The following is a 24,115-nucleotide window of genomic DNA, read 5'->3' on the forward strand; positions in this document are numbered from 1 at the left end:
CCTGCTCAGCTATGAAAGAGCCCAGAGATTTAAGAGAGGTGGGAATGAGGGAAGAAGGTGTCCTCACCCGGGGACGGACAACATCCGAGCCACACAGGGCTGTTCTCAGCTCGCACAAGGCAGCAGGAAGGAAGCGGTGCCTGTGCCTTCCCGGGGCAGGAAGGGCAGCAGGAGCCGAGCAGACTGCCTGTCGCTCCCTCCTGCTTCCTCCCACACGGCTGGGAACACGGCCTGGCCGAGCCACTCCTGCTGGGGACCCTGCGGCAGGGACAGAGCCGCGCCGTGCCAAGGTTTGGGATTTGGTCCCTGAATCTGGGTGAAGGAGGCCGGCTGGCTGGTTTACATGCGGTTTTAAAGGCTGCAAATCCTGTGAGAGAGCAAGAGTTTACAGTCCTGGGTTTGGCATAAAGCACAATATTTCTTCTTCACACAGGAGAGTCTGACATGAACAATACTGCTGCTAACTGCAGGTGTGTGAGGAGATGGTGCCTGAACGCCTCACCTCGCTTCCTCTCTTCACTGAGAAGGCTGCTTTCGGTTCTCTAAAATAAAAAAAATAACATCTTTAATCCACACAACACAAGGAATGGGACATGCATCCCCTTCTGCACGGCACAGCGGTGCTAAGGACTGTGGCCCACTGTGGGAAGGCATCACACGGGAAGATGAAACCATCTCTGCCGTTATAGGGCTGCTGGGAGCAGGGCGCTGGGGTCGGCGATCCTGCATCTCCATTCAGCCCAGGTGGGACCACGTTTGGAGCGCTGTGTGCAGCTCTGGGCCCTAAAGAAGGGGTGCTCTAAGGAGGATGGAGCCAGACTCTGCTGGGTGGTGCCAACCACCAGGACGCGGGAGGCAAGGGGCAGGAACCCATACACAGGAGGTTCCACCTGAACACAAGGATGAACTTCTTCACTGTACGAGTGACCAGGCACTGGCACAGAGTGCCCAGGGAGGTCGCGGAGTCTCCCTCACTGGAGATATCCCAGACCCGTCGGGACACATCCCTGTGCCATGCGCTCTGGGATGAGAAAGGAGGTAGCACCAGCTGACCCGCCGTGCTCCCTTCCTTCCTGACCCATCCTCTGTGTGATTCTGTAGGTGACAGGGACACCGGGCCTCCGAGAACTGCGGGAAAAGCTGCCGGAGCTTCCCTGGAAGAGCCGGGACAGCGCCCGGACGCCGCAGCTCACCTCGGCACAATCCCCGTCGCCGCCATGGCGGGATGACGTCACCCGGGCACGCCCCCTCCCGGCCCGCTGCGGGGCGTGGCCGACAGAGGGCGCCGCTGGTGGGCGTGGCCCGATGGAGGGGGCGTGGCCTGGCGGCGGCCGTGGCGTGAGGCGGCGGCAGCGCCATGTCGATGGAGGACCCCTTCTTCGTGGTGAAGGGGTGAGCGCCGCGCTCGGCGGCCCGCGGGGCACGGGGAGAGGCGCGGCAGCGGGTCGGGGCCGCGTCCTGGCGCGGAGGGGACGGGCTCGGCCGCCCCGCAGCGCGGGAGGCCCGGGGAGCCGGGGGGCGAGCAGCGAGCGGGGGTCTGTGTGGGGGGGGAAAATGGCGGCCAGGCCCCCCCGTGCTGCTGAGGGGCTGAGCGCGGGTTCCGGGGCCTGTCCGGCGGTGGCGGCCCGGCGTGGGAGGCGCTGGGGTGAGGCGGGCAGGTGCCGGGCCGCGGCCGGGCCTCCCCGGGCTCTGTGAGGGGCCCCCGGCCTGGGCTGCAGGTGCGGCTTGGGGACGGTGCGCAGAGCGGCGCTGGGGGCTCACGGCTGGAGGCCGGGGTGACCGTGGGGAAAGGTGGAGAGGAGCAGGGACCGAGCTGTGGGGCAAACAATGGCCGTGAGAGGAAGCCTGCAGAGAAGAGCCTGAACGCAGGGAAACAGCAGCTAAGGGTGGCCAAAGGAAAATTGTCATTAACAGGGTGAAAGGAGCTCTGTTGAAGCTACAGGAGAGGGTCCAGTGGAGGCCACAAAGACGATTTGGGGTCTGGAGCATCTCTCTGGTGAGGAGAGACTAGAGGAGCCAGGCCTGTTTAGTCCAGAGAGGACTGAGAGAGGATCTCATCACTGCATATAAATATCTCTAAGGGGTGTCAGGAGGGCAGTGCCAGACCCTTTGCAGCAACAGGACAAGGAGCAGTGGCCATAAACTAAAACACAAGAAGTTCCACCTCAACGTGAGGAAGAACTTCTTTACCGTGAGGGTGGCAGAGCACCGGGAAAGGCTGCCCAGGGAAGGCGTGGAGTTTGCTGGAGGCATTCCAAACCCATCTGGAGGTATCCCTGTGTCCCCTGCTCTAGGTGACGGTGCCTTGACAGGAGGTTTGGACTGGATGATCCACAGAAGTGGAAAGCAGCTCGATCACTAAGCACTGCCCTCGGGCCACCTTCAGCGTGTGCTGGGGGCTGGTCTTCTGTCCCGTGTCACAGTGAAGCAGCGCCGAGGGGCAGCAGAGGGGCTCCTGGTGGGGTGTTTGGGAAAGCCGTGTGAGAACCAGAAATGTGGGAAGGGATACTGCTGCAGGCCGGGAAAGTGAATCCCTCTCCCTGGCTGAACTCGTGCTGAGAGGAAAGTGTAGGAGTCGTCGCCATGGGTGGGGAGCAAACATCCTGTCAAACTTTCCAGAGATGTTCCCACAGCGTGCGGGGAAGGGCAGGGAGGGGAAAGGGGATGTGCTGCCGCTCCCAGAGTTAATTATTACCTGGCAGGTCAGAGGGGCTGGTGGTGGTGTAGCCACCAGAGCTGCTGTTCGTTCGCTTTCCTGGTGTCTGTAACTCCTCCCATTAGAGGACGTCCAGCTCTGCTGCACGTTCTTGCTGCTGGGGACTTCCACGAGTGTGTTCAGATGAAAAAAAAACAAACCAAACCAAAGCTTGTGCTGACAAGTACGGGAGGGAGTGAAGTTTTCCAGATCCTCAGTGCAGGCTGCTGACTTTAGGGCACTCAGCATGACAGACTTGCAGCCGCAGGTGTGCGAGGGGAGGAGGGACACGCATCACAGTGCTGAGGAACTGCAGCCTAGACAGCAGTTGGAGGTTGCCAGGCCCTGGTGGCACTTAGAGAGCTGCAGTCCTAGCACCACAGTTATCTGTCCTGGACCTCCCCTGCTGTCCTTCACTGGAGTAAAACATCTGACTGCTGTGTGCAAACTCATGGTGGCCTCCTTGGACACCAGCACAGTCTCATCTGTCTCCCTTCCTAATCCTGGCTCCCTGTGAACCTGGGGGAGCAGTTCACAGCTCAGGACTGCAGCGTTTGTAAATGCAGACAGCCACACTGAGAGTCTCTGACCCAAATTTACAAACCTGCTTGCCCCAAACCAGAGCTGTCAGCAGTGCCTTCCCCTGCTGTGAATGCACTCGTCTACAAAAGAGCTTAGAGCAGCAGAAAAAACTTGTGTTTCCTAAGCCAGCGTAGTAGGGCTGTGTGTTTTTTAAAATGCTGAAGTAAAATAAACAGTGCTGCACTCCACAGTCTGTGGGGACAGTTCCTGTAACTCTGTGTGCCCCTGGAGTATCTTATGTGGGTAGTTAAGGGCCTTGAGAGGAAAACTGTTGAGAGAGGAATGCAAAGCACGGATTGCCAAAGAGCTGCCTTGCTCAGACCCTCTGCCCTGGCTTGCCGGGGTGACACTCAGCAGCTTCCCCTGAAGAAACAGGTCCCTCCATGAGCGACTTCATGCTGCAGCAAGACATGGGGCAGATCCTTATTTTACAGAATAAACACAACATTGTTGGAGGGAAGGTGTTTGGGAGGAAGCTGTGGCATCCCTGCTCAGCTGGACACGGGGCTGGCCCAGTGTCACTGCTGCAGGGCAGCTGATGATAATTCCTGGCTTCTCTTCACTCTCCTACCGGCACAGGGAGGTGCAGAAAGCGGTGAACACTGCCCAGGGGCTCTTCCAGAGGTGGACGGAGCTCTTGCAAGATCCCTCCATCGCCACAAGAGAAGAAATCGACTGGACCACTAATGAGCTCAGGAACAACCTGCGGAGCATCGAGTGGGACCTGGAGGACTTGGATGAAACCATTAATATCCTTTTTGTGGCCCTTTCGAGGGAGTTGCAGTTTCCAAGTTGTGCTAAATAGCTAAGTCCTGGTGCTTGTCAATCTTTGCAAAAATCAGGACTGTTTGGGATTGAATTTTGCGTTGATGTCAGCTTTTCTCAAATTGCAAATGAGAAATCAAGGATTTTCCTTGATTTCTTTTTGTTTCCCTTTTTGCAAGGTATATTCTAAGATGCTTTGTTCTAGGGAGCCCATTGTGTTGTCTGAATCTGGATTTCTGCGGAGTCAGTTCATTCTCTAGGCTGGCTTCCAAAAATGCTCCTTTTCCCTTGTGTTCCTCTGGGTGCTCCCGAAAACACTGCGCAGCATCACAGAACAAAAAAACCCACGGAAAACAGAAACCTTGTGTGTGTGCGTGCGCTGCAGGGCGCATTCCTGCCATGCCTCCTTTTCCATACTTTGCTGATCAGATTTTGGGAACAGGCAGGACGCAGTGGCCGCTTGGCACGCTTGGGTTTGTGTATCCATGTGTGTACCCAGCGCCGCTTCCGGACACTCCTTGACTCGGTGCCCAGGCATTGTCGAGGCAAACCCGCGGAAATTCAACCTCGATGCCACGGAGCTGGGAATCCGCAAAGCCTTCATCACCAGCACACGGCAGGTGGTCAGGGTAAGGAGCCTGCCCTTGGGGTCAGGGCCTGGGGTGGTTAAAAAAGGGGAGCTTGGGGCTGTTCTGTGGTGGGCTGGAGAGCGGAGAATAAACCTGCTACCTGCTGAGTCTCAGGCTTCCTCCTCTTCCCCGTGCATTCCCTCCTGGAGCTGCCCAGAAGGGCTTGGGGGTACAAGTGCCCCATGGAATTCCCTCCTGTTACGCTGCTGACCCTTGAAATCTGGGAGCCTGTGGTAACAAGGAGGACGAGTGAAGAGCGAGCTGCCGTGTGAAGCCTCCCTTCAGAGCTGGGGGAAATCGTGACTGTCCCAACCATTAGTAGCACTGCTTTTCAGCAACAGGGAGACCACGTTGAACACTGCCAGATGGTTAAGGTCTGGTGTTATTGACATGGTGACTTCAGCTTCCTACCCATGCAAAATAGTCCAAACAACCACTGGATTTATTTTTAACTTGAGGAAGATTTTTTTTTTTTAGTTTAAGCTTAGGCTCGAGAAGCAAAAAGGGGATTTTTAACAACTTGGTGGTAGCAAATAGAGAAGAAACATCTTTCCAAAAGCTTCACTGCCTGGTAACGAGCTGCTAGTTAGGAAATTTTCTGTCTATTAATAGCTACACTGAGTTTCTGCTGCCCCTCATGACTCTGATGTTCCTGCTCCACAGAATGCACTGGTGTGGCTGGCAGCAAGCCTCTTACCCTACCTGCAGTCCTGCGGTCTGGATGCAGTTCCTAAGGCTTGCTGCCTGGGAACTGATCCCAAAACCACACTGGCCCCGGGTAGCAGGCATACGCTTGCTGCCATGCCCTCAGCATAGTCCACTCCCTAATGAACAGGATCAGACAAGCCTGCACCCTGGTCCTCTTCTCCTGGCTGAAAAATGCTGGCTAATGGGTTTTGGAGCAGTGTCTCTCACTGGGAAATGAAATTTGTAAGTGGCCCTGTGCACCTGACTTCCCAGTTTCCATGGGGGAATTTGTGATGCACTGCAGCCAGTGAGAAATAACCAAGTGGGATGTGGTGGTGCTCTTCAGTGATGTGTTGCACATCTCTGAACAGTAAAACACACCTGAGTGCTCTGGTGGCATCAGAACTCTGCTGCTGCTGGCCTCTGCCAGATGATGTTGATTACTTGCCAATTTATGAAAACTAGGTTGTGTTACATTGTGACGAGGAGCCTTCTGTGGTTAGTGACCTGCAGGAACTCCACAGCGAAAATTGGTAGGAGAGAACATTGACACAGAGAGGATGGCCACAGGACAGGAAATCTACCTCATACTATGGAATATAAAACCAGATGCAGGCTTCAAGGCCTTAACAAACACTTCCTTACATTCTGTCAACAGGAACATTAGTTCATTATACAAATCAAAGTGCTTCTGGTCATAGTGGAGTAAAATGAGTAATAAATGAGGAATATTTTCAAAGCGTCCAAATGCTGTTGACTCCAGTATTAGTACAACCATGAAACCTCTACAGTATGTTTCCAGAGTCTTCAAAAGTGTTTTCAAAGAAAATTTCCCTTCCCTCACTCCCCCTTGTAAATGCCTTGCAGGGTATAGACAGTCTTGTAGCAACCTGAATCTGCCTGTCACCTCAAATCCAATGCTCACACGCTGCTTCTTTGTCAAAACAGGACATGAAGGATCAGATGTCAAACTCTTCCATGCAAGCACTGGCTGAAAAAAAAAACAGGCAGGTGAGAACCAGAAAGGGGCAATGTCTGTCTGCTACAGTGTGTATCCTGTCTGGAGTTCCTCCCCTTACAAACCTTTGGTGTGGGAAGGGGCTTGCACGCTGCAGCCAGGCTGTGTTTGAGCCATGTCCGTTTGGCTGCCCAGGGAGAGCTGGTTCTCACATTGCTGCCAGCCTCTCCCAAGCCCCTCTCAGAGCAGTAAGTCAGCACTCACCATCTGTCTCTGTCTTCAGAGCTGGTTGTGTACAACTGTCAGCATTGCATCATCCCATGGAAAGGGAAATCTCCCTCCTCCTCCTCGGGGGGAACCGGCTCAGAATCCATGTCAATGAATGTAATCCTGTGCTCTGCTGGATTTAGGAGCCAAGATGGTGCAATATCCTTTCGTGCAGCTGCTTCTCATAATAGTCTTGTAAGAAGATGGAAGGAGCTCGAGGAGTCTCGTGTTGTCTGCACTTGTAATATAAGAAATAGAAATAGATGCAGCTTGTGCTCCTTCCTGGCTGATGGGGAGGCTGTAAGGGGATACTGGAGCTGACCTCCAGACACATTCCAGTAAAAGTTGGTGTGTGCTTCATACTCTTAATTGTCTGTACCACATCAGCCTTGCCACACGTGGCAAAAACAACAAACTGAGAAGCACAGAGCTCATTCCTGAGCTTGTCACAGGGTTAATTGATGTGCTTGGCAAACAATTCCAGCAGCAAAGTCCCTGACACCTTTGCTCAAACAAGTCTGTAGCTTTCCCTGCGATTTGCTGCTTTCCTTTGCATGAGGTTCCTGATTAGCTGCAGGAGACCATATGGCCCAGCTCACACAGTGACATCTGGTCAGGAAAACTGACTTCCCCTTGCTGCCTTCCTTTCCCTTCCCAGCCTCTTGCCTTCATTCCAGACCGCAAGGCTTGTACTGGGCTTTGTGTGTGAGGAGCTGGCTAGCAGTGACCTGGCCCTCACAGCCCAGGCTGGCAAACAGGCCGTTTCTATTGAAGCTGCAGGCAAAGCTCATGCACTGCATTAAACAAAAAGGAGCTGCCTTTGCACAAGCTGCAGGGACCAGGGGCTTGCTCCGTGTCTCGGGAGCAGACAAAGCCAGATGTCCTGCTGGCTTCCTGCATGGTCAGTCTGTCAGCTTCCCTCACCCCTCCTTGAACCTTGTAAGTCACATGAACTGTAGAGACCATCTTGTTTACAGCCTGACAGAGCAGCCTGGTCATTGTCTTGCTGTTCTTCACAAATACTCACTCATTCCATCCTGCCCACAACCAGGAGCTGCAGGATGGTCTCGTTACAAGTCAGCCTGGCTTCCAGTCTGGGGGGCAGAGTCCCTAACCCTTCATCATGCTGCAGGGTGCAGTTCCTCACCTGCAGGTCATGTTCATTCTCCAGCATCTGTAGCTTGGGTTATTCCCATTTCAGGGACCAGACGTATTTGACTGGAAAGCCACATCTCTGCAGGCTTTGCATGAGCTTCTCTGCTCAGGTTGTAGGGCAGGTAGCAAGAGTAACTTTGTATGCTGGCAGCTGAAGAGCCTGCTGGAGGGACAGGCAGCCTGGAACATAGAACATAAGCATACAGCATTGCTCTGGTTATATGTTGCATTATTTCACTGTCAGCTCAACTGGTAAAGTACTTTATCCAGACCCTCTTGAGCCCCTGTCATTAGCAGCACAGTGCTCCGTTGGAGCTGTACGTCTGTTAACACAATATACCCGGACACTTCCCAGCTCACGTGTCCTAGCACACGCTGCTGCCTCCTGAGCAGGCCTCTGCCAGTCCTTTGTGCTGTGCACGCGCTGTCAGTCGGCCACGCTCCAGCTCTCCTGCTGCTGGAGAGGTATCTCTGCAATACCAGGCTGCAGAGGCTTCCCAGGCTGGCATTTTGGCTCTGTGTTGGTTTAGTTCATGACAACACTTTGGCTGAGTAGCAGCAGAGCAGGATGAAAGGGATGTTCTCTGTGTGTGTGTGTGTGTATGCGTATGAGTGTTGCCTTGTCTGCCTTCCCACCTCACCCTGTGGACAGGTTGTGAGCCGACACAAGGGTGTTGCTAAGAGCTCTCTGCGTCTGTTTAGGCACTCTTGGGAGAGAGTGGGAGTCAGAGTTGGAGCTCTGGACCTGACAAATACAGCCGTCTGGACCGGGAGCTGCAATTAGCAAATTCACATTTCATCGAGGAGCAGCAAGCTCAACAACAGGTAAGGCAGCTGGCATCACAGACGAAAAGCTTTGCTTGCCAAATGGGTGCCAGGGGGATTGGTCTGGCTCCAGGAGCCTGACAGTCCTCCTCTTTGCTTGTGGCATGTGTCTGTGCCTGCATTTCCCATGCAGCACAGCTTTGGGCAATCTCGGCACCAAGTTTTTAACCCTGGAGGCGTGGGGCTTCTGCTGTGTTTAGGAGGCAGTCGGCACAATCTGGAAGATGTAGCAGGCTAAGATTTAATATTACAAGGATTGCTGAAATCCTTGGGAGAGTAGAAACACTGCAAGAAGAAAAGGACCTGCTTCTTTTATGCAACTTCTCCTGGTTAAAAAGTGTTTGGTGGTGTTGTGTGCATCTCCCGTCAGAACAGGCTGGGAGCAGGAGCACGCGCTTGCTTCCTTTTCCTGCTTTTGTCACCGTGGGATTAGTGAGAAAGGCTGTGTGAGGGCTTGGGAGAACCCCTGGTGAGGCATTTCCCAGCTGCACTTCCCAGCTGACAGGGGAGTTTGCCTGGAGAAGTGCCCAGGCCAGGCACAGACTGGAGAATTGCAGAGCCTTGACACAGGCAGTGACTCGGAGGTGGCAAACTCTGCTAAAGCTCCTGACCCGTGATGCCACCTCGGCTTCCAGAGACGTTTTACCTACTGACTCCAGGGAGATAAATGGCTTCAGAAATAGGTAACTAGGGTAAAGCTAATCCTTAGTGTGAGTGTGTCCTGAAAATGACTTAAAACAGCAGCAGACTTATTCCTTTGGCACATTCAGAGCCAGGCTGGCTATTTTTAGCTGTAGAAACTGCAACAGCCTTTTGCTTGCATTAACCCCGTGTTAGCTGCAGCACATTCCAGGTGGCATTTCTCAGGCACAGCCTCCCTGGCCTGCTCACCTTGGGAAGGTTTTGATGACCAGCCCTTGGAGCTTTCCAAAGTCACTTTAGCTGTGCGTGCAGCTTGGATGAGCTGAGGCTGGATTTGCAGGGCTGTCTGGAGGCTGATGCCGTGCCATGGAGGCTTTCCCCTGGCTGTCTTCTCTGCAGCACTTCTTAGGAACGCAGTCCTCATTCCTGGTGGCTTAGGTCTGAGCCCAGGCCTCACAGCTGATGTTGGCCGAGCAGGAGTGCCTGTCCACTGGACTGGGCTGGCTCCAACCCAGCTGTAGGCAGCAGATCTGTAATTGCCCGTTTCCCTTCTCTTTGGCCCCAGTTGATTGTGGAGCAGCAGGATGAGCAGTTGGAGCTGGTCTCTGGCAGCATCGGCGTGCTGAAGAACATGTCCCAGCGCATTGGCGGGGAGCTGGAAGAGCAAGCAGTGTAAGTGTGAGAAATGGCGCTGGCATGGGGCTGGCTGCAACATGGCTGGGTGTCCTCACACACCTGTCTCTGCCTCTGGTAGAGCCTGGAATTCACTGGTGCCTCAGGCAGCCTCTCCCTGCCAGCCTGTGGAAAGCATTTTGTACTGCAATCTGCAAGGATCCAGCTGCAACCTCCTTCCTTTAGAGGCTTGCATCTAGGGCAGGCTTACCTGCCACCTTGCCTTTCCTCCTCTCCTTTTCACATGCTCCTCCTCCGGCAGCCAGCAGATAAGGGAGGGAGGTGCTGGGCAATGCAGGTACTGCCCACTTTTCCACTCTACAGGGATTTGTGCTGCCCCTGGACAAGTGCTGGGGCCAGGAGCTGTCGGCTCTGCCCTGAAACACACAGCACAGAGCTGCTCTTCATCACTGAAGTTAAAAATAACCCTCACCCACGCAAAGGGTTAAAGGGCAGCTCACAAAGTCATTTTGCATCCATCCATTTACATATAAATTAGATTTCTTTCCCAGTTCTTGTCCTTTGCAAACAAGTTCCCAGTTGTGTAGGCTAACAGCTATGCTTCCAGAAAGGCTTGAAGAGTTTATGCCTAAACCCCCTCCTTGTTTGGCTGTTAGGAGTCTGGAGGACCACGTCCCTTGTGAAGTGATTTCATCTTTGATGGAGAGGAGGAACGTTCAACGTCCCTCCTGAGTGAATTGTGCAGCATGAGAATCCTCTGCTCTCACGGAGGAGATCAGTGTGGCTGTCTGTTTCTAGATCATCACACAAGCCATCAGTGCTTGCTAGATTAGCTCATAATTACCACAGTGAGGTTTTCCCCACTGAATGAAGGTTTAACAAGTGCCCTGGCACTCCAAATGAAGGAGTCTTTCCTTTTAAATGCAGTAAGCTTTAAAGTCCCGCTGGCTGGAGACAATTGGATTGGTACCTTGACTCTGGATGTGCACTGGCATTGACAAAGCATGGATTCAGGAAGGTTTTCAGATTCATTACCGTCGCTGTGTGGAGGAAATAAAAGGGTAACTTCCATGCAGAGCTTGAAAAGCACCTTAAAAGCAACTGCAGGTCTCATTCCCACTTGATACAGGACTGAAAAAAGATTTTAGTTTAAACTGCAAGCCCTGAACAAGAAAAGAGATTTAAAGTCCAAGCTTACATGTAGATCTAAGCATTCTCTGCTAATCACAGATTATAAATGAGACTTTCCTTTTGTAAGGAGGAAGCCCCTCCCACTCCTCACCTTGCAGATGTGTGTAGAGTTCAGCCACAAACACACAGGGAGGATCAGTCTGGCAGGAATCCCAAGTTACTCCCCACCAAAGCAGAACTGCTGTTTCAGCAGGTTTATTCCCCTCCTGGGTGCTTCCAGGAGAGGAGGCCACATTCATTTTGTCTGCCAAGGTGTGATGCTCTGCTCACATCGGTGTTTTGATCCATGTGTGTGAGCTGTAAAATCCCCGAGGGATGTGCCACGTGCTGAGCAGTGCCCTGCTTCTGTGTCCTCAGGATGCTGGATGACTTCTCCCACGAGTTAGACAGCACTCAGTCGCGCCTTGATAACGTCATGAAGAAGCTCGCCAAAGTGTCTCACATGACCAGTGGTAGGTCCTGGGAGGTGGGATGCAGTCCTGCAAAGGGAGAGACAAGCCCTTGGATCTTCAGGCTGGGACGCCGTGCTCCCACCCAGCCAGCCGAGGGGAGGGAGCAGCTCTCAGTTCTTGAAAGAAGGGGAAGGCTTCCAAGCCCGGCAGCTGCTCCTGCCCAGGCACTGCTCTGCTGCCTGTCCCTTACCTTTGTTTTATTTACAGATGCCTTTCTATTTATGCTGCTACTGCTGGGAAAATCCCCCTCTAGCTGGTGGGAGGGGAAGCTCTGCAGCCTCCCGCTCTGCTGCAGTTTCCCAGGCTGCCTGTGGAACAAAAGCTGTCAAGGTGCCATTAACACACACACCAGGGTGTGTGGCCTCCCCGGGCACCAGAATGCCTGCGGCAGTCCCCAAATCCCACCTGCCCTGGGGCTGCTGGCGCCCGCGGGGCTGTTGTCGGTCACGTCTCTCTCTCAGCTGGCAGAGGAAAGAGCTGAGTTCTGTGCTGAACCCACAGAAAAGTCCTTATAAGGCTGTGCCTGAAGCCGGGGCAAACAGGAAGCCCGGCCTGGCTGCCGGGAAGTCCCGCGCTGCCGGCTGCCTCCCAGCCTGGCACCGCGCCCAGCCAGCGCCTCCTCAGCACCCCTCTCCCGTGGGCACTCAGGACCTCGGGATGGCAGCAGCCTGCCAGCAGGAAAAGCATTGCTGCTCTGCAGGATTAGGCTGTCCGAGGGATTTCTGGGACGGTGGGAATACAGCCCTAGAGAGACCACTTGGAGCGCTGACAGCACACTTTGGGTCACCAGTGGCTCAGCAGCAGCACAACCACAGGTGAACCCTGCGTCTCTGCCCTTTCCCCTGGGAAAACCCATGGATCTCTGCTGAGTGTTTCTGAGTGTTGTGAAAGAGCATTTCTGCTGGAATCACATATGCCAGGGAGAGCAGGGGGGCTCTTTCTGGGATAGCTGCTGTGCCTAGGAGTTGAGGGGCTGCCAGCAGCCCTGTCCTCACTGCTGCACCATCACCTCTCAGAGATGGTGTGGTGTTGGGCCAATGAGGTGTAAAGATGTCCCGGGAAACCTGATTCCTGGCCCTGTCCTAAGGGAAACCTCCACAATCTCTTCCTGGCAGAGCTCCTCAGGGTAGCTCACGATATCCCTTCTTGTTCCCCTGGCAAACAGATTACTCCATGAATGAACAGCAAACACAGCAGCTCTCTGCTTGTTGCTCCCAATTGCTTTTGAGCCAGCTTTTCAAAGCTGTTTGAACTTAGTTGGAAGGAAGCCTCAGAATTCCCACAGCTGTTGGCAAACCCCAGTGTATCCCAGAGGAGAATGCCTCACTGCAATATACAGTGACACAGCCTTTCTCTCACAGGAGCCGTTCTTTTGGCTTTTTGTGGCTTAAGCTTGAATTTGGGTCCTAGCAGTACATGAAGAAAAATGCTCCCCCAATTTTCCTTCTCCACTAAAGCAAGAAGACTGATGCTTCCTTTTCTTTCCAGATCGACGGCAGTGGTGTGCGATTGTTGTCCTCTTCGTCATCTTGCTAGTGGTGCTCATCCTGTTTTTTGTCCTGTGATGACGAAAACTGAACTTCCTGGGACGCCCCCTCCCCGCCCCCTCGCCCCGGCAGCGCGGGGAAATGAAACTCTCCCGTTTCCGTCCGCCCACAGAGATCCCCGGCAGGAACACCCGCACCCAGCTCTCACCATTCTCCTCCAAGGACTGCGGCTCAGCTGCGCCGGCATCTCCCCTGGCCCCGGGGAGAGGGGGTGGGGGACCGGAGCTGCCTCCTCCCCTGCTGCGGTGCAGTCTGGACCCGGGCTGCGGGTCTGGATCCATGGAGCTGGAGGGGGACCTGACCCCCGCGCTTCCACCCGGTGCAGGTAGGAGCCGGTGGGAGGTGGAGACAGAGCACCGAGCCCCAGGGAGGACAGGGGGAGGAATTACTGACTTCACGGAGCATTTCAAACTGCGTCTCCAGTGCCAGCCCCAAGAGTTACTGGGAAGGGTGAAACCCCCCCAGGCACGGCAAGGGAGGGGAGCCCTGGCCCTGCCTCCTGTGGGCGGGCTCTGTAGCACCAATTCACTGCCGAGAGTGCACGGTGAGTCCTCTCAGAGCTTTCCTGGCCTCTGCATTGGGCAGGGGGCAGAGCTGTAGGGTCTCGTGTCCTGCCATCGGCCACCCAGGCCCTGTCAGACACCCCAGAGCTTTAAACCTGGGGTGCTGCACACCGAGCGCTGGCAATCAGCCGTGAGCCAGAGGGGGAGTGTCTTTGAGCTTTTAAACTTGCCTCCCTCATTATACAGGCCTCTAAAGCTCATTGACTGATGCTTTCTTTGCCCTTGTATAACTGAGTCGCTGCTTCTGTTTAACAGCTGCTTCCCTTCGGCAAGTGATTTGTCAGGTCTAAAATAACTTATTTTTTTTAAGGAAAAAAAACCTTTTAAAATTTTTTTGATGACCATTGGAGCCACGTTCTCTCTGCGGGTGCACGACCCACATGATCAGAGGAACGGTGCTCGGTGAAGTATTTTAAGTGTATATGAACTTGTAAATAGGATGTCTTCATTTTTCCCAACTGCCATTTTTTGGACACCTCCGTTGTAAGCAACCAAAAGGCAGAAGAGTCAAAGCTAGATCATGTTTCTGTATCCCTTCCTAGTCCTTTTGTTACCTCCCAGTTGTTTGTCACTCGAGTTGTCTCAGCAGTGTCGGCTTCCCTACAGGGAAGGTGGAGTAGCCAGGTGGGCGATACCAAAAATGCGGTGAAAAAAGCCCACCTGGGCAGTGTCACTGTGGAGGAACAGGCAGAGGGGCTGTGCTGCAGGCACCGGCTGTGGGATAGGGGGTGACTCTTGAGGAAAGCAAAGACGGTTTCTTACTCCAGTCTGCTCCCATATTTTGAGTTGCAAACATGAAAAGACTCAGCACAGGCTGGCTTATGGCTCCCAGATGGGGCTGGGGGAGGGAGTTAATTGGCACTGACGCAAAGACTTCTGCTGAAATTGCAAATCACCCCCAGAATCATCCCCCCTTAGAATCTTGCCACCGGACAGCTTTACCTCCGGGACTGAACACTCCTCCTCCCCAGTCTTTGTGGCTCCCTCCGAGGTCTGCGTGGCTCCCGTCCCTCCCGCAGGCGCTGGATGCACAGCCGGCGGCTCGGTGCCTTCCGCAGCCGGGCGGGGCTGGACGGAGCCTCTCCGCCCGCCCGGGTGCTCGTCAGGAACGCACACGTGGTGCCTCGGCGCCCACCCGCACTCGTGATTCCAGCGGCTCCTTATCCCTGCAGAGCATCCCTGCAGGGAATAGGTGGTGTCTGCTTTCCAAGGCTGGCTGTAGCAGCGTCTGTGCACCTCCACGGGTCTGGACTTCTCCAAGAGCAGGCTCCCAGGACCACGGGTCTGGGCAGGGAGCAGGGCTCGCTGCCGGCTGCTGCTTGCACACCTCTCATCCCCACGTTACTTCCAGCGTGGTTGTACATCCTTCGGGAATGACTCCCATGCAGGACCACTCCTTTGGTAGTCCGGGGGTTGGCCCAGCTGCTGACATCACCACAAGCCACCCGAGTGTCTCTGGTCCCTTTGCCTGTGTACATTTGCTTTTCCATCACTGGTGGTGCCCTTCTGTAACACTAAATAAAGCTGCAGCAGCGTAGATCTCTGCTCCTTCATGCCTGACTCGCTCCCAGGACAAGCTTGGGGTTTCCTGGCACCAGGGAGTGGGAAAAGCTCTCCCACCAGCATTTGCCAGGTGTCATCGTCCTGCCATTTGAGGCATAAGCAGCATCTGCAGTTTCTGGGCTCACCTCAGCATTGGGCAGCTGTGCCCAGATGTGGGGCACCACCATGCAGAGGGCAGCCATTGATTGCTGCCATGCCACCGCTGCCGGGGACACTCACTCCGAGGATGTGTTTTGCCATCCATGGCTAGAGAAGAGAACCCCTCAAAATCCCCAAGGAGCCCTGCAGGTGGTCGAGCCCCCTGCCTACCTGCCCAGCCCCAGCCCCACAGCATGGTCAGGAGGTGGCTGGTGGAGCAGCAGGGCCATGAGAAACAAGCAGTAAAGGCCCCAGGGCCACAAGCACCACCCCAGCCCCTCCATGCCACAGTCCAAGGCCACTCTTTCTTTAGTGCAGAGATGTATTTTTGGGTTTCAGTTTGAAATAATTTAAAAGAACCTCACCAGCCCTCCAGCACACGGTGGCAGTGCTGGCAGGAAGCCCTCTGTCTCCTGAGGTCACGAAGATGGGGTGTCCCCATGCCGGTCACCCCAGTGCCCAGCAGGACAGACCCACCCAGCTCTGTTGAGGCCAGGCTGTCCCCTGTCCCCCACTGTCTCCCAGGGGAACAAGGCAAGCCACCTGTCCCCACTGCAGAGGAGCTGGGCAGGTCCCGGCACTGCGAGGCAGCTTGGTCCCTGCCACGCCATTCTGCAGCATCCTGGGACATCACTGGGACCTCCTCCTTTTCCCATCACCGGGACATCCTCCTCCTCCTCCCGCCGGGCTTCGCAGGAGCCGTGCCAGGGCTACCGTGGCGCCGGGCGGTGCCGGAGCACGCGCAGGGACAGGGTGTCCGCCTGGAGCAGCAGCTCGCGGATGCGGGCCAGCCCCAGCCCCGAGACGGCCGCGCCGTTGACCTGCAGGATCTCGTCCCCCACGCCCAGGAGCCCCGCGTAGAGCTTGGCTGTGCCAGCATCCGCCATCTCCTGCACGTAGACACCTGCGGAGGGAACAGCGATGGGGGTGAGAGCCCTTCGTGCCCCCGGGGCGCCCAGGGGCTGCACGGAAACAAACCCGTGGTAAGCAGCCTTCGGCATGGGCTGTGTGTCCCGAGCCGAGCGCTGACGGACACGTAGGATTGCGCGCGGCCAAAGCCGCACGTGGCAGCGTCCCCCCGGCCCCGTCGCCTCTCTGGGGCTCAGCAGCAATGGAGCAACCCCCTCCACCCGTGCCCAGGCCTGCCCCTGGGGTGGAACGGGGCTTTGGGATGATCCCACAATACCTGTGTCGGGCCGGCCGTGTCCGGAGGTGACGGAGAACCCGAAGGCGCCGTGGGGGGGCCGCTGCAGCTCCAGCTGGCTGGTGCCGTCAGGGAAGACCTCGACCACGCGCCCCACCGCGCGCAGCTGGCCGGGCGCCCCGATATCCTCCACGCTCAGCGAGCGCTGCGGCCCTGAGCCCCCCTTCCTGTGGGGAGAGGGAAGATGGGTGAATGGGGACAAGGGAAGCTGTTGGAGACAGGGCGATGCAGCCCCTGGCTGCCCTGAGCCACCACAGCAGCCCAGAACAGCCTTCCTGGGCACCGCAGGGATGTGCCAGGCCCCATCCTACCTGTCAGCCGTGGCCTGGGGCAGGAGGTAGGCACTGGCACGGGGTGCCTTGCCCAGCTGGGGATGTAGGCTCTGGATAGAGGCAGCTTTTTGGGGCTGACAGAAAGGTGATACCTGGGGAGAAACACCTGGCTGAGGTGGGGACGAACACTGTGCAGCACCGCAGTGCTTCACCCACTAATGTGCCAAGGGAGTGGAGGAAACTGGGACATCCCACCCCTCTGGAGCACTCCCCAACTCACTGCTGAGGAGGGATGAGCGTATCTGCTCTTCCACTACCACCCCTCTCTCCCTCCTTCCCTCTTCCACTTCCCCCTTGGTTCCTGGCTTTTCAAACCCAGCAGGTTTGGGGTGGCGCATCCCCCCACGCCCGTCCAGGACTGCCTGAGCCATAAATCAGGACTACTTCATCCCAGCCCAGCATCCTTTCCCTTGTGCCACCCCCATGTGGGGCGATGTCCAAGCTCACCAGCTGCAGGGACTGCAGGGACGGTGACTTCTTGACGCGGGGGCCGCCCGGCGGGGAGCCGCCAGGGGCCGGGAGCTGCTCCATGCTGTAGCAGCGGAAGCGGCCCAGGCGCTGCTTGGTGCTCTGGCTCAGGCTGCACAGGAGCTTCTTCAGCCCCGACGCCGAGGCGCTGCTGCCCTTGCGGCTCACCGGCCGCCCCGGCTCCCTGGGTGGAGAGGCACGGTGGTCACACACCGCGTGTCTAGGGCAGCAGCAGGACCTGCTTTTGTCACTACCCAAGGTGACACAAAGGGCTCCCTCCCTGTTTTCTCCATTATTTCAGGGGTTAACACCTCTCAGAAGTCCCCTGCTCTGCCCCAAGGGATCACATCCTGCCAATGGGCTCAGAGAACCCAGCACCACCTTGGAACTCTCCTGCCAGGCTGACACACGCAGTGCCAGGCCCAAGGCTGGCAGGATCGCTCTTGCAAAGCTCCAAGGCAGCTGATTTTCCTCAAAAGGGGAGAACCTGACACCATCAAAACGCCTCTGTCACATCTGCTCCAACACCCCTGGCAGAACCAGATGTGAGGGAAAGCAGCTCCCCCAAACCCACAGCTACACACGGGCACATTGTAACCCTACATACTGTGGTCTCTGGGGGGTTTTTGGAGCCAGGGAGCTCAGCCCAGCAGCATCCTGCAGTGCCCAGGGGGGACGCTCAGGGCTGCGTGGTTTGAGATGCCACGGCCGCCCGCGCTCACTCACCCGTGTGCCGCGCTCCCGGCCGGGTGCCGCTGTGACTGCGCTCCCGGCATCCTGGCACCTTCCCCGGCAGGATGAGCAGCCTCCGGGGGCACAGGGGTGACAGGGCTGGCAGCGGGGTGCGACAGTGTCCCTGGAACCACAGAGAGACAGTCACACGCCTGTTTCATTGGGGAACCCCCCAGCACTCCACGCGTGGTTCTCTTACCTCTGCCCGTCCCCGGGGCGTCCTGTCCGTGGGTGTTGTTGCAATTGTTGGTGGACAAGGCACGGAGGGGGCTCCCTGGGAGCCACCTGGGGCTGCAGGGACCCCGCTGCTCGGCCGGCCCCGCCGTGCCCCCCTGCTGCGGTGGGGCAGCACTGCCAGCATCCGGCTCCGGGCCCCGGAGTCCTTGGCTCGGCGCCTGGCGGCTGCTGCTGGAGAAGAGCGCTTTCCTGCAAGGCACCTGGGCGCAGGCCTTCTTGGTAGGAGGGGGAGCAGGGACGTGGGTGCCTGGAATGGGGGTGCTGGTCCTCAGCTGCGAGGACGGCTCCAGGGGCTCACTGGGCTGCTGCGGGGGGCGAGCCATGTTTCCCACTCCCTTGCTGCCCCCCAGATGTCGATGGGGTTCTCCGTCTTCCCGGCTGTTGGTTCTTCCCAGCGGCGGGGGGCAAACAGGCCCTGGACCCGCGTCCCCGTCCTCAGGGCCACCGCCGGCCACACACATCCCCTTCCTGACCCTGGCCTCCGGCTGCGGGGCAGCACGGGGAGCTCTGTGCCCGCGAGTGTGGGGGTCCCGGTGCCCCCGCAGGTGGGGGCTGCGGGGTCCCGCCTCCTCGCTGTCCGTCCGGCAGCCGTCGGAGGTGTCGGTGCTCTCCAGCGCCGAGTCCACCTCGTCGATGTAGGTGACATCCCCGATGTAGGTCTCCTTGATCTTCTCGGTGTGGATGCGCTGCCGGGAGGGCAGGATCCACAGCGGGGACCCTCCGGGGCCCAGAGGCCTGATTTTAGGCTCCGTCTGGGCGGCGCTCGGCCCTCTGCTATCCCCTGGGACGCTGCTTTGTGCCGCAGGGCTACTTTTGGCCGCGTCGGGGGCGGCTTGCCCGTCGGCGCCCCGGCCGGTGGCAGCGCCAAGGAAGGAGCCGCAGGCGCTGCATTTGCCCCCGACCACGAGGTCGGCGCTGCGGGCTTTGGGCTGGCCGGCGCCGTCCCCCGGCTGCCTGCTGCCGGCCGGCTCCGGCGAGGGGAGCGCCGAGCCCAGCGACCGCCGGTGCCGCAGCTGCAGCCGCTCCAGGTACCGCACCTCGACGTCCCGGGCCGACTCGTCCTCGAAGCGGACGCGGGATGGGGACGGTCCCCGCGGCCGCCGCGGCCGCCCGCAGCTCGAGTCCCCGCTGGAAGAGTCGCTCAGGCTCCCGCCGTCCCGCGGGGCGACGCTCGGCCTCCCGCTGGGCTCCCTGCCGTGGGGACAGACAGACGGACGCGGGCGAGCTGCAGGGGCTGCTCGGCAACCCTGGGAAAGCAGGGCGGGAGGGGGAATACCCGGGGCAAAAGATGGGGCAAGGAGGAAGATCCGCCCGGCGCTCCCTGGCTGCGTACAGCCCCGCTTCCCTCCAGCCCGAAGCCGAAATCCGGAGGCTGCGGCACCTCCCTGCTGCCACGGCTCGACCTCCATCGCCCCTTCCCTGCCCCGGGCTGTGTGGTTAATCATTCCAGGAACGCCACATCGCGCATGACCCGGCATACGTGGTGCAGCACCCGGCAGCGAGTCTCGCCCGGGAAAACATTCCCCATCGGCTGGGAAACGCCATCCTCGCACCACTGAAACCTCGGCGCGATCACCAAACGCAGTTCACCAAACGCCTCCCAAACACCGTGCGGCAGAGTGGCCGGGCACACGCAGGGTACGAGGCTGCACCGTGCCTGCACCCGTGTGTGCTCACTCCAAACGCGTCCAAACACGGGCTGGGATGCGCCCCGAAGGCGGCTGCAGGCCGGGACCACGCGGGGCAGGAAAATGGCACTGACCTGGGGCGCGGGGCGGCGGGGAGCAGGAGGATGTCGTGGCTGGCGCGCAGCGGGTTCGTCCGAGCCTTCATGCGGGCGCGCTGCAGCAGCTGCTTGGCCTGCTCGTGCCGCGGGCTCAGCTCCAGCTCCTGCCCGGCCACAATGGCCCTGCGGCCCCGCAGCGGGGAGCGGGATTAGGAAAAAATAACAGGGATTAGACGCGCTTTAACAGTGACGGCGAGGCCGCTCTGCCCGGGGGAAACGGGGCTCGGCCGCCATTCATGGGCGGGCTGGCGGCCGCGCCGGGCACCCCGCACACCCCGCTGCCAGGTGAGAATTTGGGGGCGGGCTCAGCACCCACAAAGCTCGGGCACAGGCTCGGCCGAGGCGGGCCCGGAGGGGGACGGGGAAACGGGGGCAGGCGCTACTTCCCGTCCCCGCCGGTGTCAATCCCGCGGCGGTGGGGAGGCAGGCGGGTTTGGGGTGACCCCCCGAGCCGATTGTCTTGCTGCCTTCCCTCCCTTGCTGGGGGTCTTTCCCCGCAGCCCCAGCCCCCTCTGACTGCAGGGTGAGGGACCTGTCAGCTCTCCCTGCTGCAGCACTGCCTTCCCGGTTGGCCGTGGCCCTAATCCTCCTGATTAAAATAATCAGCTCAGGCAGTCTCTTCGGGAAGCCTGGCCTTAACCTCTTCAGTGCAGCACGGTGGGCACAGGCTGGACCCCCCACGGCAGCACCATGGGAGGCCCAGGCTTCCCCCAGGTTTTGGCTGCCCTGCTCACCGGAGGTGCTTGCATCCCCGGCTCTGCCTTGAACCCCCATCACTGGTACAGCTGCCAGAGCAGAGCTGAGCCAGTGACACAACCCTGGAGGGTCTTTCCCCACTCCCTGTCCTACCCTGTGCAGCCCCCAGCTTCTCACCTGCCTACGCCGCCTCCTTATTTTTAGTCCGTACCGCTAAGGTTTTTCATTAGTCCAACAAGATTACACACCGCTGCCGCCTCGATCCTCTTAAGCACCTGGGGCAAATTTCTATCCCATCCTCTTCCCCAGTTCCCTTCCTGCCCTGGCGTCCTGGCAGGTCCTGTGCTCCGACACCCAGCTCCCGTCCCTTGTCACACACTGGAGCCCAGCCACACTCCCTCTCCAGCTGCCCCGGAGCTGCTTCAAAGGGTGCATTTCAAATAGAGGACTGGGGAGAGGGAAAAAGGGAAATGTCCATTTCTGCCACACTTAGACTGACCTACCTGCAGCCCTCAGCGTCCTGCAGCGAAACCCCCGAGTCCCAGTCCCCATCGCTCGCTGGCATCTCTGAAATGCAGGACAGGGCAAGGGATTAGTCTGCTTGGATGGCACCTCCCATATATCCCATCCCAACACCCTCCAGATGTTTGGCTCTGGGGGATCCCAAAGGAGTGGAACGTGGGGCAACAGCGCCTGGCTGTAGGTGTGGGACTGAGGGGATGGGCCCATGGGGTCACTGGGGCAGATGCTATCGAAGGAGGAGTTAATTCTCTTTTCTCCTGGCAGGTTGCAAAGGGACAGCGATGCCCACAGACCTGGCGTGTCCCAGAAATCGAGCATCTTGCTCTTGCTTTTAGCAGTGAAATTCCTCACCAGAACACCAGAAGGGACTGACTGGTATCACCCAGAGCATCTCAGGAGCATCTCCTACATCCCGCTGAGGGCGATGGGGCAGCCCTGGGCGTGAGACAGCAGGGAGCCGCACCCGCAGCACGGGAGGCTGCAGGACTGCCCTGAGGACTCCCGTCATCCCAAAGGCTTTCCCTTCCCACTTCCCCCAGCTGTCCCGAGCCATCACCTTCCCGAAATACACACCGGGTGCGGCAAGGCCCAGCACCTCCTGCAGCAGCCGCCGGTTCCTCTCCACCCGCTCGGCCAGCGAGAGCCTCTCCCAGCTCTCCGCCCTTGGGGGGGACACAGAGGGACGCCCCCGGTCCCGCAGCGGGGTTCGGGCCTCTTCGTCCCGGGAGGGTCTCTCACGGAGGGAGGCAGAGCGCCAGGACCTGCCGCCCTTGTCCGGGGGGAGCTCGGGGGCTCCCGGCACATCTCCCCTGGGCGCCGGCACCCTCCAGAGCCCCGGGGTGCCGGGTGCCGGGGGGCTGCCGGGCGCTGGCTCCCCTCCGTCCAGCAGCCCGTCCGTCAGGTAGGTGCGGAGCTGAGCCCGCGGCTCCGCCTCTGCCCCCGCCTTCCCCCGCCGGGACCGCGGCTTCTTGGGCGAGGGGCGCTCGGGGGCGGCTGCGGGGGTCCCGGGCCGCCCGCCCCGCTTCTCCTTCAGCGCCTTCACCTTGCCCTCCAGCACGGCGTGGGGGCCGCGGGCGGCCTCGGGGCGCTCCGGCGGGGCAGGGCTGCGGCCGCCGCCCTGGCCGTGCTGCCGGGGGGGCCGCGGCAGGCGCCGCGCCTCAGCGGGAGGGCTCCCCTCCATGAGTCCTGCGGGGACAAACACCAGGGCGTGACCCCTGCGCTGCCCTGGCACCCACCCCGCTGCCTGCGCGAAGGGCATCGCCACACCTTCCCGGGGGCTGAATGCGCGCAGTGCCACCGGCGTGTGCCTGCCCGGAGAGGAAGGGGACGGGGAGGTGACACAGCACCAGGCCACCCACCCACCCAGGCAGAGCAACGACACAGCCGGTATCGCTGGGGAGCAGGAGGAATGGGCAGCGATGAGGGATCGCTGCTTCCCCAAAGCGGGGGGCCCCAAAGGGCTGGGCAGGAGCGTGGGTGCCCACCCACACTGTCCCAGGTGCCCAGGAGCAGCCAGCAGGAGGACCCGCGGGGAACTGACACTTTCTGAGCTAAACCAGGGCCCCGAAGCTCCGCAGAACAGAAATCCCTCCCGGCGACAGCTCGCCGGAGGCGCCACCAGACAGGCGGCGGCCCCTGCTCCGCCCCGGCCCCCGGGGCCACACGTGGCACCCGTGCTGCGCCCGCCTCGCCGTGCCGCTGGCGCCCAGGAGCCGCTGCCCGCCCGCAGCCCGCCGGCAGCGTCGTGTCCCCGCCGGCAGCCCCGGAGGAGCCTCCCCGGGCCGAGACCCCCCCGGGCCCCATCGCCGCCCGGCTCCCCGCAGCCGCTCGCTGCCCCAGGCTGAGGGGGACGGGGCCACGGGCGGGATGCGAGGGCTGTCCTTACCCCCGGAGCACCATCGGGAGAGGGCTGGGAGGAAGGAGAAGAAAGCGGAAGAAGGGAAGGAAGCAGGGGAGGGAAAAAGAAGAAATTAAAAAAAACCAAAAAAACAACAAACCAACGGCCAAACCAGCAAATCCCGGCCCCTCCAGCCGAGCCCGAGCTCAGCCGCTTGGCTGGGCTGTGGGGCCGTGGCTGGCTCTGCCTCCTCCTCCTCCTCCTCCTCCTCTCCGCGCACCCCACGCCGCGGCACCCGGCCAAAGCCGGCCCCGGACCGCCCGGGTCCCCGCAGGGCCCCGCCACCGCCACCCAGGGAACTCCAGAGGAGGGGAAGCCGGCCGGCCGGGACGCAGGGATCCGCTCGGCCCTCGCTCAGGAATGTCCTTTGTGTGGGTTGGGAAGGCGGCGGAGCGAGGCCGGCTCCCCTCCCCGGCCGCCGCGGGGCATTTCTCCTGCAGCAAAGCCCGCCGGCCCTCGGCGCCTTCCTGTGAGCATCACACCCTTGCAGCTGTGCTAAATCCTCCCGCTTCGCGGAGCCAAATCCTGCTGGGACCCAAGGCGAGCCCGGCCCCGGCGTTTGCAGGCAGGAGGGCGGTGGGAGCCGAGCTCGGTGCATCCATTCGCAATCCCTACCCCGACACCCGGCGTGCGCCACGTGCCCGCTCTCCACGCACCGAAACCCCCATCCTGCCCCCCCGAGACCCCTCCACGCAGGACCAGGGTCCCGGGTGGGCAGCGCTTACCTGGAGGTGCCAGGGCTGCCGTCCCCGGGGGCACCAGGGGCCTGAGGGGGCCCGGGGCGTCCCGGCCCCGCTCCGGCTGCCGCTTTAAAGCTGTGGCTTTTGATATTCGTGATTGGTTTCATAATCCCGATCAAAAGGAAATCACCAGGATTATGAAATTGTTTTAATCCTCCTGGCTCTGGCCGCACCGGCCCCTGCCAGCACGAGCAGCAAGAAATCACTTT

General features: G+C 59.2%; 2 protein-coding genes across 2 annotated transcripts; one reads left to right on the forward strand and one right to left on the reverse strand.

Annotated features, from left to right (window-relative positions):
• The first annotated feature begins 1,285 nt into the window (after positions 1-1,285).
• Positions 1,286-15,130, forward strand: STX6 (syntaxin 6). Its single transcript, XM_040073098.2, has 8 exons — positions 1,286-1,392; positions 3,857-4,026; positions 4,577-4,671; positions 6,307-6,369; positions 8,441-8,563; positions 9,771-9,877; positions 11,387-11,481; positions 12,970-15,130. The coding sequence occupies exons 1-8, from the start codon at positions 1,358-1,360 to the stop codon at positions 13,044-13,046; spliced, it is 765 nt and encodes a 254-aa protein (XP_039929032.1). The 5' UTR covers positions 1,286-1,357; the 3' UTR covers positions 13,047-15,130.
• Positions 15,122-23,349, reverse strand: KIAA1614 (KIAA1614 ortholog). Its single transcript, XM_040073097.2, has 10 exons — positions 23,267-23,349; positions 21,843-22,454; positions 21,251-21,314; positions 20,028-20,174; positions 18,228-19,456; positions 18,023-18,152; positions 17,276-17,480; positions 16,808-16,920; positions 16,479-16,663; positions 15,122-16,196 (listed from the first exon to the last, which is right to left on the reverse strand). Exons 2-10 carry the CDS (start codon positions 22,447-22,449, stop codon positions 16,003-16,005), a joined length of 2,874 nt encoding a protein of 957 aa, XP_039929031.1. The 5' UTR covers positions 22,450-22,454; positions 23,267-23,349; the 3' UTR covers positions 15,122-16,002.
• Between the last annotated feature and the right edge of the window lie 766 nt (positions 23,350-24,115).

The sequence above is a fragment of the Hirundo rustica genome, chromosome 9 (assembly GCF_015227805.2).
Source record: "Hirundo rustica isolate bHirRus1 chromosome 9, bHirRus1.pri.v3, whole genome shotgun sequence".
NCBI classification, from domain to species: Eukaryota; Metazoa; Chordata; class Aves; order Passeriformes; family Hirundinidae; genus Hirundo; species Hirundo rustica.